The sequence below is a fragment of the Pseudopodoces humilis genome, chromosome 26 (assembly GCF_049639895.1).
Source record: "Pseudopodoces humilis isolate 2021_Gansu_Grassland_sample_001 chromosome 26, ASM4963989v1, whole genome shotgun sequence".
NCBI classification, from domain to species: domain Eukaryota; kingdom Metazoa; phylum Chordata; class Aves; order Passeriformes; family Paridae; genus Pseudopodoces; species Pseudopodoces humilis.
Window position 1 is genome coordinate 4528696 of NC_142225.1, and position 16703 is coordinate 4545398.

The 16703-nt window shown below is 44.2% G+C and overlaps 1 protein-coding gene across 2 annotated transcripts; it reads left to right on the top strand.

Annotated features, from left to right (window-relative positions):
- Window positions 1-1962: 1962 nt before the first annotated feature.
- Window positions 1963-16277, top strand: NUCKS1 (nuclear casein kinase and cyclin dependent kinase substrate 1). Of its 2 annotated transcripts, none has more exons than XM_014258197.2 (8): window positions 1963-2071; window positions 8917-8966; window positions 9994-10099; window positions 11129-11184; window positions 11475-11627; window positions 11825-11977; window positions 12591-12740; window positions 13374-16277. In XM_014258197.2, the coding sequence occupies exons 1-8, from the start codon at window positions 2055-2057 to the stop codon at window positions 13571-13573; spliced, it is 885 nt and encodes a 294-aa protein (XP_014113672.1). In that variant the 5' UTR covers window positions 1963-2054; the 3' UTR covers window positions 13574-16277. The 2 variants fall into 2 exon arrangements, with proteins under 2 accessions (XP_014113672.1, XP_005529375.1); XM_005529318.3 differs by having other exon boundaries at window positions 12594-12740.
- The last annotated feature ends 426 nt before the right edge of the window (window positions 16278-16703 follow it).

Genomic DNA, 16703 nt, shown 5'->3' on the forward strand with positions numbered 1-16703 from the left:
CAGGGCTGATTAAAAAAACCCACAGTGATGAGTGGTGAGGATAGGAAATTGAGGGGATTTATTAGAAATTTAATTTAATGACAAAATCCAGCCTGATTTGGGGGTACAGGAGGGAATAATGGGGAAAATGCTTTGGAATTCTGTGTTTGATCCCGACCCGGTGTGGATTCCTGGTGGGAATGACAATGACAATTCCATGACAAAGGGACAGCAGGGCTGGAATGGCCCCAGGCTGGCACTGCCCTGCCCTAACCTCGGCTGCCTAAGTCGCGATAGGCGCGACAGGGAGGGGACAAAACACGGGGAAAACAAACAAAAGAAGAAGGAAAAAAAAAAACGACAAAAGGGAAAAGAAACCCACAAAAAACCCCAAAAAACCCGTCCCAAAAACAAAAAAAAAGCCAAAAAAATCCAAATAAACACCCAAAAAAACCCCCCGAGCCAAACAAAACAAACAAAAAAATTAAATGCAAAAAAAAAAATATAAATAAATCCCAAATACACACCCAAAAAAACCCCACTAAAATCCTCCAAATAAACTAAACTATTAAAAACCCTCAAAACCCAAAGAAAAACCAAATTAACAGGCTGAAATATCCTCCGTTGTTGCGTTTTTATTGGGCTACAGGCGGGACATAAACATGCAAAACTTGTGTATTTCTGAGTCAGCCCCAGTGGGGTTTAATCCAATATTCCCAAGAAAGAATTCCTTGATGTGGTTTCTGCACCTTCCTCCTCGGGGCTCCTTAATTCAGTGTTTTTTGGGGTTGGCAGATGCTCCAAGGGCTTCTTTTTACCAAGATCAGCCGGATTTTCCTGAGGATTGATTGGCACCAGGGACAGGGATGGAGCAGAATTCCAAAGGAATTCCAATGAAGCTCAAGCAGGGCATGATATGAACCCAAATTATCCTAAAATTATAATTATTCCTATAAATCTGACCATATTTGTATCGTCAAATCAGTCTCCATAGTGAAGCCAATGCATAAAAATAGGATTTAAGTGCTGTTTTTTGCTAAAATGGAGGGATGAATCTCCAAAGACCCAAGTGCAAAGCAAAAGTGAGTTGCTGTGGCAGAAGCTGCCATTTTAATGACTGTGGAATACTTTTAATTTTTCTATGGTTAAAGCATCCCCTTTTCTAACCCAAATAAATAATTTTGACATCTCTGGGCAATTTAAAGCGGAAAAAAAATCTAAAATCTTCATTGGACTTTGTATAAATCGTGTATGTCCTTAACTGCTGACTAGCACAGGGAGAAGTGGGGGTGGTGACATCAGTGCTGGTGTCAAAATCTGCCGCTGACACCAATTTTTTACATTTCTTCATAATAAAAATTAATGACACTGAACCCGCGCCCGGGGCCGCGTTTTCCCTCCAAAACCGCGCCGGGCCCGCGCGGCGAATCTGCGGCTCGGGCCTTGAGGCCTCGCAGCGCCCCGAAAGGCTCCCGGAGAAACGGGAAAAAATTGCAGCGTGGCGCCGGTGAGGGAGGAACGCGGCGGGAGCGGCGGGAGGGCCGGGACGGGGCGCGGAGGAGCCGCGGCAGCACCGGGAGCCCGTGGCGAATCTGCGGCCCGAGCCCCGCCGCGTGCGGGCCGCGCTGCCCGCCCTCCCCGCGGGGACAGTGGGCGGGCCCTGCGCGCCGTGATGGTTCGAACGAGCCAATGGGACGCGGACTCTGGCGGCCTCTGACCAATCGGCGGGCGACGGGGGCGTGGCCAGCGGGGTCGGCGGCACCGCCCCCCCCGCTCGCATCCTCTCGGCGGGGCGAGCGCGACCATTTTGCGGGGGGGAGCGGCGGCAGCGGGACCGGCACCGACACCGGCACCGGGATCAGGGAGCGACACCGGGATCGGCGCCGGGATCGGGATCGGGGAGCGGCACCGGGGGCGGCGGCGGCGCCTGGCGGGGGAGCGGGGGCCCGGCAGGCGCGGCCTGAGGCGCTGGGCCCAGCGCTCCCGCTCGCTCCGGGCGGCCTCAGCGGCCCCGGCGGCCTCAGCGTCCCCGTTCGCTCCGCGCCCAGCCCCGGGCGGCCCGAACCGCCGGGAAGATGTCGCGGCCTGTCAGGTGAGTCCCGGCGGCGCCGCTCCCGCCGCTGCTGCCGGGCCGGCCCCGCGCAGGGCAGGCCGCGCTCAGGCCGAGCCGATTTCTCCTCTATTTCCCCTTGTTTCCCCCCTGCTAACTTGGCACGGCCACCGCAATAAACACCGCATTTCACACTGCGCCGCTCGCCCGGGCCCGGGGGCCGCGGCGGGGCGGCCCTGCGGGCGCTGTCCCACATTTTGTAACGGGAAAAAGCGAAAAATTTTTCGCCGCCGCCGTGACCCACTTGGCGCAGGGCGGGCGCTGCTCTCGCCGCGATCCGCGGCGCCCCCCGGGCCCGCTCCGGGCGGCGGGGCCCAGCCCAGCACGCTGCCGGGGGAGGGGACGCGGTGCCATCCGGCGAGGGTCCGGGGCACGGGGGCTGTGCATGGGGAACCACGCGTAGGGGAGGAGCCGGCAGGAGCCGCCCCCTCGGTGCGAGCGCCGCTGCCACACGCCCTGCTCCGCCCGCCCGGCCGGCCGCGGGCTGCGCGCTCCGGGCTCGCCTTCCTGCTGCTCTTTTCCACCCCCTCCTTTCCCTTCCCGGCCGTTTGGCAGGAGGGTTGTGCGGGCCCGGCGGGCCCGGAGGTGGGTCTGGGCTCGGTGGATTGGGTTGAGCGGTGTTGGAGCGCTGGGCTCGGACGGAGCGTGGTGGCTTTGGGGATCGGCGGCGCAGGGAAGTGATGCCCGAGGGAAGGGCTGGAGCTGTGTCAGGGGTGGATGTTTGGGAAAGGTTCTTACCCCAGAGGGTGCCGGGGCATTGCCGGGGAATGGGCACGGCTCCGAGGCTGCCAGAGCTCCAGGAGTGTTTGGACAGCGCTCCAGGGATGCCCAGGGTGGGATTTTGAGGTGTCTGTGCAAGGCCAGGAGCTGGACTGGATGATCCTTGTGAGTCCTTCCCAGCTCAGGATATTCTGTGAGTCCCTTGTGTCTCAAAGCTTTACCAAGGAGGTGACAAAAGAGTGAACTCGTGATTTGTCTTTATAGCAAAGGTGTGAGGTTTCCCACGGTGTTCTTCTGATGCTCTGGAATTTCTTCATTCTCAAGTAACTGGCTGTAGTTTTATTCCCAGTGAGCCTGTATTAAATACGAATTAATTGTGACTTTGATGCATCTATACGTTTAGAGATGGCAGTATTGGTATTTAAGTAATACCTCTCATCTGCAGAATTTAAAAAATATAAATGCAACCCAGGACTGCTTTGCTAAGTAGGGGAGTGGCTCAGTGATGGGTGAGCTGCCCAAATTATTGGTGATGTGGCTCTGCTGCTTGAGAGGACACTTCAGTGTTGGTCATTCTAGTGCCAGCTCTGGAGATTTGCTCCAGGTGAGGAAAGGGTGCTGTCTTTAAAAGCAGAGCCTCTGGGCTTGCTGGAACTAAGTATTTTTATAAAAATAATTCAAATAAAACACCTCTGTCTAGTCCTGCAGTGTTGTGAGAGGTCTGCCTGGTCTCAGGCTCAGCTGGCAGGCTCTGCTCTGCAGGAAAACTGAAGCACCAAAGTCCAGCAGGTTGTTAGGAGCACAAAACCTCCTGCCATGTGGCAGGATAGATGCAGCAGTCTCTTATCTCTATTATTTAATAGCCCTTCCAGGGGAAAAAAGGTAAATATTCAATGGTTGCTATATTGTATTGCTCTGCTAACTAGAGAACTCTGCCAATAGATTTCAATCCATTAATAAATTAATGCTGGGATGAAGTTTTTGCTGCCTGTCTTAGTTGGTTTTTGGTAAAATGGAAGCCTGGTGAAAGATTCTTCATCAGAGTGAGGTTTGGTGGTGGGAGAGTTTCCCTCTAGTCAGTGTTCTTGGCATTAACTGGTGATGTCTGCTGGTTTCTGGTGAATATGTGTGCACCTAAAGCAGTGAACTTCATAAAATCCATCCTATATCCCAAGTTTTTATGCCACTTGTTGAGGAAATTGACCTAAGGCTGAGTCTGGCTGTTGAAATCAGTTATTTAAAATTCAGTAGTAATAAAACCCTGGTATTTACAGGCTTCATGTGCTGGCACTGAGAGCCAGGTGCTTCCTGCACTATTCCATTGCTCCTGGGTGGATAATGATGGGGTTTTCAGTGTTGTTAGAAAAAGGCAAGCAGTAAAAACTAAATGAACTTGAAATTACTGAACTTCTGCATCTCTTGTGTAACTCTCCTGAAGTTCTGCAGAAAAAGCTGGGGCTGCTTATGGGATAAAATAAAATACTTTGAGCCACTATTTTTTTTTTAATATACATATATATATATTTATATATATCTATCTCTACACAATATACATATTATATTTTTATAGATATGTATATATATAGCATCAATTACTGTGTTTTAAGTCAGAATTTTTGACTTCTGGTGCAGCCTTTCATCTGCTTTTTCTCACTGGTCACTTGCTGGTCCTTTCCTGCAGGCTTTGCAGATGGAGATTTTGTGGACAGGTTTTTTTTTGGTCATTCATTTTAAGCTTAAAGCCAGTTATTAATTTATCTCAGGGCTTCAAGGCTTCCCATCCTTTTTCTGGATTTGAATCCCAGCCTGGTGTTGGCGCTACAGTGGAAGGGTGAAATTTTACTTGCAGGAAAAAAGGTATCTCTTAAATATAACTTGTTGCCAGTGTTGTAATGGGCAATGTAAAATAGAAATATTGTGATTGTGGAAAAGCTTCCATGGGATTGCAGGAGAGCAACAGTTCCTTGGGGATTGGCACTTAATAAAATTGAGTGGTTGGTGCTGTGTGGTTCAGAGATAGATGAATTAAAAGAGGTGGAGGTACAAGAAAATTCAAAATATCAAGGTGAGGGAGCGAGCTGGGTGTTTGGGTTTGGTTCTCCTCCTGCCCTGCATCATTTCTGTGGTAACATCTCAATTAGAGTCAAATAGAGAAGGAGCACAAAACTGATTTAATTATTGCTGCAGAAATCCTTTAATTGTTTGATGGAGTTCCAAGTGGTGTGGATCCCTGAAAATCCTGCAGGTGTCATGAGCAGAGCCTGACTCTGAGTGATCCTCTCAGTGGTGAGTCCTGAGCCCAGTTTTTCCTCAGATTAACCCCAAACCCTCAGGTTTAGGTCCCTGAGTGTTACCAGGTGCCCTGTGCCACCTTCTGGTGGTGCTTTTAAATCAGTGCTCATGAAAAGCCCAAATCCAGCACTGCACATTTGCTCTGCACAGCTCTGAAAATCCCTGCAGGAAACACTTCTGGCTGGAATTTGGATTTTCTGTGTATAAAAAAGGCAACAAAAAGTGCTTTTAATGGCAATATTTGTTGATAATATTGGTCTCAAAGGGGACACCTTTACCTGAAAGTGAAACCTGAGTGCTGAGCCAGCCCTGAGGGTCAGGGAGGGGCTGGAGCTTTGCTCAAAAATGCTGAGGGTTGTGGTGAAAAAACCATCCAGAAATCTCAATAACCATTTAACCTCCTTGCCTTTGTTCTATTGGATTGAGGATAGGTGATTGTCATTTGACCTAAACATTCCTTTTCAGTGCCTGGATTTTTTGAAGACTCCTTTTAGCATTGCTTTTCAGGATTATGTGTCATGGTTTTTTGTTGTTGTTGTTTTTTTTTTTAAATGTGGATTTTATCAGTGTTTTTTAATGCTTGTACAAATATCTGGGAACCTGTACATTCCCTTTAAAAAAAAAAACTTCTCTCCCTGACTGTAGGGCTGTGCTGATATTGGTTTAAAGGCTGAGGGTTTAGGGACTAAATTGAAGATGAGGTATGAAATCCTTTCTCAGTTTTATAGGCATTTAGTGATCCTTTGACATGTTGATGTTGCTTTTCATAACTCCAAAATTGCACTTTGGCAGGCATCAAGTTGCAATTTCTGAGCTGTAGTTAAATTACTGGAGAATTCCTTTGCTGAGTGCTTCCATCCTAAAATGTCAGTGAGTTAGTGTTTATTCCAAAAATATTGGACTGACAGCTGTTATTAAAAACTTGTGCTGTTCAACCCCTCTCTCTGAACTTTTACCATGCACACTTGGTGTTAATCTGAATTAGCAAGGAAGTCACATTCAAATTTCAGTTTATAATTTAAACCAGGCTGAACAATTCCCATCCCAGCCTATCCCATGCCTGTCTTTTTACGCTCAGCCTAAGTGGATTTACCAGAGAGTTTATTTTTATGTCTTGCCTTAACATCTCCCAGCAAAGAGAAGCTCTTCACTGCCACCACCAGCTCCTTTTTCCTGGCTCTTAACTCCAGTGATCTCGCAGAGAGTGTTTTTATCACCTTGGTGTAGTAAACACCACGGGCTCTCTTTGCACACCCACAGTTCTCATTGCACAGCAGCGCTGCTGACTAAACTTCTAAATAAAGCTCTAAAAATAAAACTTGTCTGGGCTAAAAGAGGTGAACCATGAGTTTGGAGTGAAGGGAAGGGCAGGTGCCAGCAGCAGGTTGGTTCTTCCTGACCCTCTGAGCTTCTCTGGTGCTGTTGAAGATTTTTATCAGCTTTTTTATCTTGGGTGATCTCAGGGCAGAGATTCCTTCTTTATTCCACCCTTCCTGCCCTGCCAGATAAGAAAATGCAAGGAAACAGCTTTGCTTTTGGTTTCTTCTGAAACAATGATTTTTAAGTTATTTTTTTAAAATACAAATAGCACTTTTTGTTCACCATGTGAGGAAAACTGAGCAGGGTTTAGTCCCTGGCTGAAAAGCCAGAGATTGGTGCTTGGGGAAAAGATGTTTGCTATAAGAATGATATTTTTGTTAAAGGATTTTTTTTGTTAATTTTTTTGTGTTTTTTTGTTAATTTTTTGGTTTTTTTTTAATTTTTGTTATTTATTTTTTGGGTTTTTTTTGTTATTTTTGGGTTTTGTTATTTTTGGTTTTTGTTATTTTTGGTTTTTGTTATTTTTGTTTTTGTTATTTTTTTGTTATTTTTTTGTTATTTTTGTTATTTTTTTGTTATTTTTTTTATTTTTGTTATTTTTTGTTATTTTTTGTTATTGTTATTTTTTATTATTTTGTTATTTTTGTTATTTTTTGGGTTTATTATTTTTTGTTTTTGTTATTTTGTTTTTTTGTTATTTTTTTAATTTTTGTTATTTTTTTGTTATTTTTTATTTTTTTATATTTTTTGTTATTGTTATTTTTTGTTTTTGTTATTTTTTGTTATTTTTTGTTATTTTTGTTATTTTTGTTATTTTTTGTAATTTTTTTGCTTTTGTTAATTTTTTCTGTTAATTTTTTTGTTAATGTTTTCATTAATTCTGTAGCTGCCACTGCCACATTTCCAGAACCTGATTTAACCTGTCTCTGAAGGAAGCAAGGTGCAAAAACTGCCATTTCCATCTTGTTTAATAGCTCAGTGAAGTCTAAAAGTGTTGTTTATACGTGGAAATTCTATTTTTTTCACCCTGTTTATGCTTTCACAGGAAAAAACCCAATACTTGATACATGAAATCAGATTTATTTAATAACTTAATTGCTCTTCTGATGCTTATCAGAATAAAATCCATATTTTCACTCATGAGATGGGTCAGGATGCAACCTTCAGGAAGGCTCCTTGTTGGAATAGGAATGTAAATCCAAATTTGCCAATAATTGTGTCCCTGAACTGGTATTTTACCCCACTCAGACTGGGAGGGAGTGACCAGTGCAAGGTCCTGTTGTACTTTGTTCCACTCACATGTGCTCCAAAGCTTGGCTGGGATTCAACCTGTACAAATCTCAGCTTTCATTTGCCTTTTTGAGGTGTTTTTTGAGGGTTTGGTTTAATTTTTATTTATTTTTTTTTATGATTTCTTTTAGAGATTTGGGTTAAATAAAACAATTTTGCATCCTTCTGTAAGCCATGAATTAGAGGTGCTTATACAGGAGAGCAACTTAAATTTGATTTCAGATGGATCAGCAGTACTGGCTTTGAGGTGTCTTTGAACTGACCAGGTTTATCATCAATTAATTAGTGATAATTAATTAATTGTCAGCTAATACAGCTCAGTTTGGGGAGCTCAGTGTGAATTGTGCTGAGAGCAGGAGAGGGAAAGGAGGAGAAGGAAGGATCCATGTGCTGGGTGGAGTTTTCCAGCTGTGGAACTGAGCTCAAAATCAGATTTATCCTTGGCTTTGGGCCAAAGGGACTGGAAAAAAGTGTCTGTGGGAATATCTCTAATTCCAGCTCCTCCCAGCCCCTGTCAGTCCTTCCAGGAGATGTTTGGAGTCTGAGTTTGAGGCATTATCAGCTGAAATTTAATTGAATTATTGGCTGTCCTGATTCTCTCTGGTTGCTGTTTTACAGGGCGGTTACTTTGTCAATAAAACAGTTGGGATTTGATTGACAGGATGCTGATAAAATACCCAACAATTCAATTTTGGAGGTTTCTGTAAAATCAAGAAGCAAATTTGATTTTGTTGACGTCCAGACGAGTGTAACTCGTTCAGAAAGCTCCTGGAAACCCCAGTGAAAATTTTAAATGCTTTAAAAACAGGGATCATAAGGGAAAATAAAAATTGGAGGAGAAGGTGAGCTGTGAGAAGCAGAAATTCCAAAAGGAGCAGTTCAGAAACGTTTGATTCATAATCTTTGTGTATTTATCAAAATTAACATTCAGATTCTGAGAGTGTAATCCAGATTGTTGTAAAACCTCCTCAGGAAAATGCTGTTTATGCTTTAATATACTTAATGTACTTTGTGTTTGCCTCTGACTGCAGAGGTGGAGGTGGCTGAATTATGAATTAATTCAGCCTTTGAATTATCAAAGTTTTCCTGGGATGTTTTTGGGCTACAAATCCAGCACTGGAAGCAAGGACGTGGCTCCTCTTATTCCTTGAAGCTTTTGTAGCTCTGAAATGATGAATTCCTAATTTATTTTTTTTTTTTTACAGGAACAGGAAGGTGGTCGATTACTCCCAGTTTCAGGAATCAGATGATGCTGGTAAATGATTTTTTTTCCTTACTCTCCTTGGGCAGGAGCAGCTCATTATTGCCATGCATATTAATTTTTCTGCTTCTAATCACATCTTCAGCTCCAATTCTAAGGAGTTTCTGTTCTTCACAGCCTGAACTGTTAATAAGTATTTGAAAATATAATGATTCTCATATGTTATGTATTAAACAAACAATGGTGATAGAAATCTTATTATTTAATGCTGGTATTGTTGTAGTGCCTGGAGGCTGTTGGCAGCAATGCCTTCCTTGCTCTGTGTTATTTTCTTGGGCAGAGGCTCCTTGATGCCACTTTTTTCCACAAGAAAAGATGTTTTCCATTTATTTTATGGCTCCAGTTGAGCCCACATTATCAGGCATTTGGAGGGGATTGCAGTTAAAAGAAAAAACATAATCGGTGTGAATTAACAAAATATTGGTGGATCACATTTTGAAAAAAATGTAATCTTTGTGGATTAACAGAACATTTCTAAGAAAATATAATCTGTGTGAATTAACAGAAAATTTCTGGAATGTGTTTTGAGTTAGAAGATTAATTGAATGCTAGCGTTAATTAAAATGAGACAAATATGAATAATTCTTAATTAGAATTCTTTTATTCATTAAATAAGGTGTTGTCTAAGAGTTGTAAGGAGTTCTGTGAACTATTTACTGACATCCTTTATCCCATCACAGGACAGTAAATAGTGTGTGCTGTTAGAATCATGCAGAAATCCATATGGATGTGAATTTTTAATAGGTTTATATAATACCTAAATGTAAAATGAGATCCTGTGTCCTCTTGTGAGGTTTTCTGTGTTTCCCTGGGTGACGTACAGAGCATTTTCATGGGGCTGATGGCAGAAAAAAAAGGTAAAATCAGTGGTTTAAAACAGGACTTGGCTTCCACCAAAGTTTTTTTGAAGCTTTGTGATGTTTTTGTTTTTGGTGTGGGTGAAATGATCAGTTTGAGTTGTAGCTGAGGAGAGAGGTTTGCTGGCAGTGAGTTTGATTCAATCCCATTTTGTCCCGTCCAGATGACGATTATGGAAGAGATTCAGGTCCCCCATCCAAGAAAATCCGTTCGTCTCCCCGAGAGGCTAAAAACAAGAGGAGATCTGGGAAGAATTCTCAGGAGGACAGGTAAAATCAGCTTTTCATCTCTTGGGAACATTTCCCAGAGCCTTGTCCTGTGTGTGGGGAGCAGCATTTTCCAGGAGGAGTGACTGCAGCTGGAATCCCAGCGAGCTTGGGCTGAGACACTGAGTGCTTTCTTCCTGATGGGAATAGACAGAGAAATCAGGTGTGAAACACTTGTCAGTAGTGCTCCATCATTCCAGCAGCTCCAGAGGCAGCTGGAATGGCAGGGAATGTGATCCAGGCAGGAGGATTGGCAACTGCTGCATGCTCAGGTGAGGCAGGGCGAGCTGCAGCTCCTGTCCCCTGTGCTGTCAAGGATGGGGTGGCACCGAGGGCAGGGGGGTTCTGTGGCTCTTTGTTCCTCCTTCTGGGTAATCCATAAACACAGAACTTGGTTTGGGAGCTGAGCTGCTCCAGCAGCCTCAGTGCTGCCCTACTGAAAAGGAAAATTTTCCGTTTTGCAGTCCCCAAATGATTGCTGTGACACCTTGGAAATAATTTATTTTATTTTCACGACAGATTTCGGCTTCAGGGATGGAGGTTCTGCCAGCTGGTTCTTGTTCTATCACCCCAAAATGTCTTTTATTTTCCAAATCAATCAAATTATCAGATCATTTGGGAAAGCTTAGGCCAGGCATGTGCCAGTTAAGAGCAGCATGCACAGAATGCAATCTAAACAATGACATAAAGACAAGTGCTGTCTAAAAATCTACCTTTATTTCATTTATAGACTGCATATAAACCATCAGAATTGTAACCAAAATGGAAGCTCTGTAGACTGTGGGTTGGTTCACCTCAATCTGATTATTTCCTGCCTGGTTTCAGTTCAGCTGTGATTCAGTTTTGAACATTATCTTCCCAACCATGATAACTCCACAGACAGCTGAGTAATCCTGAAAGTACATCCAGGAAAAGTGCAAATTCTCAGCCTAGACATCAGTTTGCTCTTTAAAAGCTGTTAATTTCCACACGAGAGTGACTGAAATCAAAGTTGAGACAAGCACTCAGACTTTATCTCTCTCTCATTTGCAGTGAGGATTCAGAAGACAAAGATGTGAAGACTAAGAAAGATGATTCACACTCAGCAGGTAACTGATAGCATTGTACCCACTGTGTATCTTTAAACTTTGTCTCCTCACACCTGTGAGAGTTGCAAGAGTAGAATTAGAGACAGAAAAGAAATAATTCTGATTTATTTTGAGTCAGATGCTGCCTCTGCTGCTGTTACTTCCCACCCTGGTTTGGGATAATGGTTTTTTTCTTGTGTAATGTGATGGTCCTATCAAATTTATCCTCACAAGTGGATAGATCTGGTGATCCCTACAGCTTTTATCCAAAATGAGACGAGAAACTTCATCTTGGTGCCTTTTCCTTGCAGATGAAGATTTTGGCAGTGAGGACGATGACGTAGGCGCTGACGATGGCAAAGCCGACAGCGACTACGAGAGCTCTCAAAAAAGCAAAAAAGGAAAGAAGGCTAAACCAGACAAGAATAAGAGAGCAGCCTCCAAATCCAGGAAAAGGCCTGCAGGTAAAAAAATAAAGAGAGGAAAAAAAAAAAAAAGTGGTTATTTTGCAGTGAAAAGTACAACAGAGGAGCTTTGTTGGGTGAGTAGGGAAGGAGTTGAATTGTTGTAACTCAGTGAGTGTTTGAACCCCCTCATGTTTTAACCCCTGCCTCGAGGCAGGAGCTCTGTACTCACCACACCTTGGGGCATTTTGCTGCAGAGGACAGCGAGGATGAGAAGGAAGATCACAAAAACGTCCGTCAGCAGCGGCAGGCGGCGTCCAAAGCAGCCTCCAAACAGCGGGAGATGCTCATGGATGATGTGGGGAGTGAGGAGGAAGAGCAAGAGGATGATGAGGCACAGTTCCAGGAGAGTGAGTAAACGGGATTGGAAAAAAGGGACACGGTTTGCTTTTTGGCTGGGACAATCAGAACATAAATTGTGCTCCTCAGTAACTTCATTTTTACTGTGTATCTGTCCAAGTTGGGTTTTCACAGCTAGAATTTGTGTTCCAAGTCTGCAGCAAAGGTTTGTGTGTGTCTGCAGAATTTGTCTTTACAAGTGGATGGATCTGTTGGTCTGATTCCTGCAGTTTTTATCCAGAATGAGACAAGAAACTTCATCTTGGTGCCTTTTCCTTGCAGATGAAGAATTTTTTTTTTCCCAAAATCTGCTTTCCAAAGATATGTGTGTGTGTGTGTGTTTCCCAAAGATGTGTCTCTGTGTTTCCCAAAGATCTATTTTCTTTGTAAGCAGCCCTAAAAGATAATTACAAAGTTCTCAATGCTTTTTTTTTGCTGCTTCTTGCTGTCCCTGTGGCATTGCTGATTTTAAAAAACCCAGTCAGATTTTGTACCACAGCAGATAAATGGAAGCCCACAAGGTCTCAGAGTCTGTGTCCCAAATTTAACTGGCAGATCTCAGCTTTTCCTTCCTTTTTTCTTTCTTTCCCCCCCCCAAAAATTGGAATTTCCTTACGCTTCCAGCAGATTCAGGAAGCGATGAAGACTTCCTCATGGAAGATGATGATGACAGTGACTATGGCAGTTCAAAAAAGAAAAATAAGAAGGTCTCCAAGAAATCCAAGCCAGAGAGGAAAGAAAAGAAAATGCCCAAGCCCAGGCTAAAGGCTACAGGTGAGTCTGTGCAGTGAAAGTTTCTCAGTTTAAAACCCAGGTTTTCTTTTTGCTGCAGAAGGCTTGGTGAAAATCTTGGGGGTCACAGACATCCACAAAAATGTTGAAGGGCCAAAAACGGCACGATTTAAAGCACAGCAGTATGGAATAATGAGCTGGATTTAATTCTTCCTTTAGGAGTTGAATTGGTATCTGTGTCTTGATGGTAAAGTGTTGAAAACCTTCCCTGCCGAGGTGCTGCATTCTGACTTGGTGTCTCACAACCAAATAATAACAATTTGTGGCTTTGTTTGGGACTTTGTGATGTTGTCAGGGTGGGGAAATGTGAAGCAAAGGCGAACTGGATGCATTTCTGCAGGGAGTTTCAAATTATAACAGCAGTGTGAGTTCTGCTTTGACAAGGGCTGTGTCCATTTATGATGTCACATCCAGCAATTAGCCAGGACTTGTAATTAAACAGCTTTTAAATCTCGTTAGTTTGCTCTTCACCTCAGCTTTGCTAATTGGGAGTGCTAAAAACAGCGTGGGTATGGTCAAACTGCTGCTGAATGACTTCAAATCCCATTTACTGTGATTTTTTTTTTCGTGCTTTTGCTGCTGTTGCTGAGTTTTACAAGGTTTTTCTTTTTCCAGTGACCCCCAGCCCAGTGAAAGGCAAAGGGAAGGCAGGTCGCCCCACAGCTTCCAAGGCAACAAAAGAAAAGACCCCATCCCCCAAAGAAGAGGATGAAGAGCCTGAAAGTCCCCCAGAAAAGAAAAAATCAGCCAGCCCTCCACCAGAAAAGTCAGGGGATGAGGGATCTGAAGATGAAGCACCCTCTGGTGAAGATTAAAAATGGCAGTTGAGGAAAATCTTTGTTTAAAAAAAAAAAAGAGGAAAAAAAGAAAAAGGAAAAGAAAACAATACTTAGGGGTAGAACACGGTTTTGGCTGTGGCTTGACTCATGGGCTTTGAATGCTGTCTTTACTTTCAGCTGTTTAATACAGTGTGTCCTTTTTTAATAAGAGGAAACCCTTCTACAGTAATATTTTGAAGTCAATGTTCTCTGTTGGCCATTCCGTTCTCCCTCCCCTGCCAAATCTGAAAAGCCATTTGAGACAAATTTAACAGACCATTCAATATTTCATTTTTTTTTTCAAGGGATACTGCAGTTGTGAAGCAATAAGGTTTGAGACTGATCTGTGGAAACCATACTTACAAATCCTTAAGTAGAATAGATTTTCCCAGTGCTGGTAAGAGCTGTTTAAAACTATTATCCTGTATTTGGAATATATGGAAAAAAAAAAAAAATAACAAACCTCTGCTTTAATAGACTTTGAGATGAGTTCTCTCACAGCAAAAATGTAGTTGATCTAATTCCAGTGGAGGAGGATGGAACACGGGGAGGAATCCTGTGTTTCTTGGATTCAGGCACATTTTTCATGGAAAGCAATCAAGAGATGCTCCAGTGTCTTTGATTTAGAAAAGACCCTCCAGTCAGGATGGGAGATCTTTTGTCTCTGCTGGATAGAAAACTGTTCTGCTGTAGGCAAATTGCAGCCCATTCCAGATAAATTCACATATTCAACCTACAGCCCTCCCATGTCCATTCACCCTTATTTTTATTCCTTCTGTAGAGGGGCAGAACAGGGAAGAGAAATTGCAAAATCATTTTTAAAACTGCTTTCCTTTGGGTATGGTGGAAACTGTTTTTATTACAGATTTTTCCGAGGCAAAAAAAAAAAAACCAAATCAATGAATAATGGAAAATTAAATTCTTCAGCTTCTGGGGCGAGGGATGTCCTTTTGTGGCTGTGAGGAAAGGATTCCTGTGGTGCTCTGGTCACTTGAGATCCCGTGGGTCAGCCTGGAGTGTTTCTCTTCCCTCCCTCTGCCCTCAGCAGAGCTCCAGGGATCCCTGGCAGAGGGGGCACAGCGGGCATGGAGCAGCTCCGGGGCCTCATCCCTGTCCCCACCCTGGGATCTGTGGGATCAGCTCCCCATCCTTCCTCTGGGATCTGTGGGATCAGCTCCCCATCCTTCCTCTGGGATCTGTGGGATCAGCTCCCCGTCCTTCCATTGGGATCTGTGGGATCAGCTCCCCATCCTTCCATTGGGATCTGTGGGATCAGCTCCCCATCCTTCCTCTGGGATCTGTGGGATCAGCTCCCCATCCTTCCTCTGGGATCTGTGGGATCAGCTCCCCATCCTTCCTCTGGGATCTGTGGGATCAGCTCCCCGTCCTTCCATTGGGATCTGTGGGATCAGCTCCCCATCCTTTCTGTGGGATCAGCTCCTCCCCATCCTTCCTCTGGGATCTCTGGGAGCAGCAGCTCCCCATCCTGCTTGTGGGATCTGTGGGATCAGCTCTCCCCCATCCTTCCTCTGGGATCTGTGGGATCAGCTCCTCCCCATCCTTCCTGTGGGATCAGTTCCCCTCCTGCCTCTGGGATCTGTGGGATCAGTTCCCCTCCTGCCTGTGGGATCTGTGGGATCAGTTCCCATCCTGCCTGTGGGATCTGTGGGATCAGCTCCCTCCTGCCTGTGGGATCTGTGGGATCAGCTCCCTCCTGCCTGTGGGATCTGTGGGATCAGTTCCCATCCTGCCTGTGGGATCTGTGGGATCAGCTCCCCATCCTATCTGTGGGATCAGCTCCCTCCTGCCTGTGGGATCTGTGGGATCAGTTCCCATCCTGCCTGTGGGATCTGTGGGATCAGTTCCCATCCTGCCTGTGGGATCTGTGGGATCAGCTCCCTCCTGCCTGTGGGATCTGTGGGATCAGTTCCCATCCTGCCTGTGGGATCAGCTCCCTCCTGCCTGTGGGATCAGTGGGATCAGCTCCCCTCCTGCTCTGCCCCCTGAGCTGGGTGTGCAGTGTGGGGCACTGGGGCTGGAGTTGGGATTTCCCTGTCAGAGCAGGACACTCGAGGTGTGTGCTGGCATTTTAATGTGCTTTTATCCAAGCAGCCATATCCTTCCTTCCTTTTTTTACTTCCTAAACTTCATTAAACTCCCCAAACCTTGGTTTTCACACCCTCAGAGTTTTCTGCCACGTTTGTTGGTGGAAACATTAAAAACTGGACCTGCCATTTTTATTTTTGTGGTTTTTTTTCCCTTAAACCCTCTGTGCTTGTGTCTGTTGCTGACATTCTCTTCCAGCTGACCAGCTTTGCATCCTTCTCCTATTTTTGCTTTTTATTTCATTTTTTTTATCACAGAACTCCCCATTTTGTAACCAGCCAGAAGGTGACATAAGGCAGCTAATGAATAAGTTGGGATTTCTGGTGCAGATCTTGAATCCTGTTTGGGATTTTGGAGAGTTCTCAGATGTTGTGATACACTAAACGTGATCAGGGAGGACCCTGAATCCGTAGGGAGCTGAAGATGCTGAGCACAGCTGGGGAATGGAATATTGTCCTGTGTGATTCCCTAAAGCCTGGATTTTATTGAGGCTGGTAAATCCCTTATAAAAATTGAAGTTCTCTAACGTTCATGACTCTCATGGAACTACTGTTGCCGTTACAATAAAGATGATGTTGTTTCATTGTAAATCCAATTTTATTTTTTAAAGTGGTTTGATTATTTTATTTTTAATTATTATTTTTTTTTTCCAGAACAGCTTCATGCTGCAGGGAAATTTCAGTCTTAAAAAAGAAAATGTAACCCCCTTCTCCTCTCCCACACCTCTTCCCACCTGCTGCATTTCTGGGAGAGCAGAAATTCCCTCAACTTCTTGGGTAATTCTGGGAAAATAAACAGCCACATTTTAAAAATAAAAAACATTTTGGGGGTAGCAAACACTTCTGCAAATCTCTGGTTCCCAGAGCTGTTCCCCTGCAGTCCAGACTGTCTCAAGCCACTCTCCACTGGCTTCTTAGGGGTTTTCTTTTTTGGAATTCAAATATACAATGAAAATTCCAGGTGATCTGGTTCTTCACCAGATGTTTTCTGAAGTGTATTTTATGAATCTCACCTAAAATAT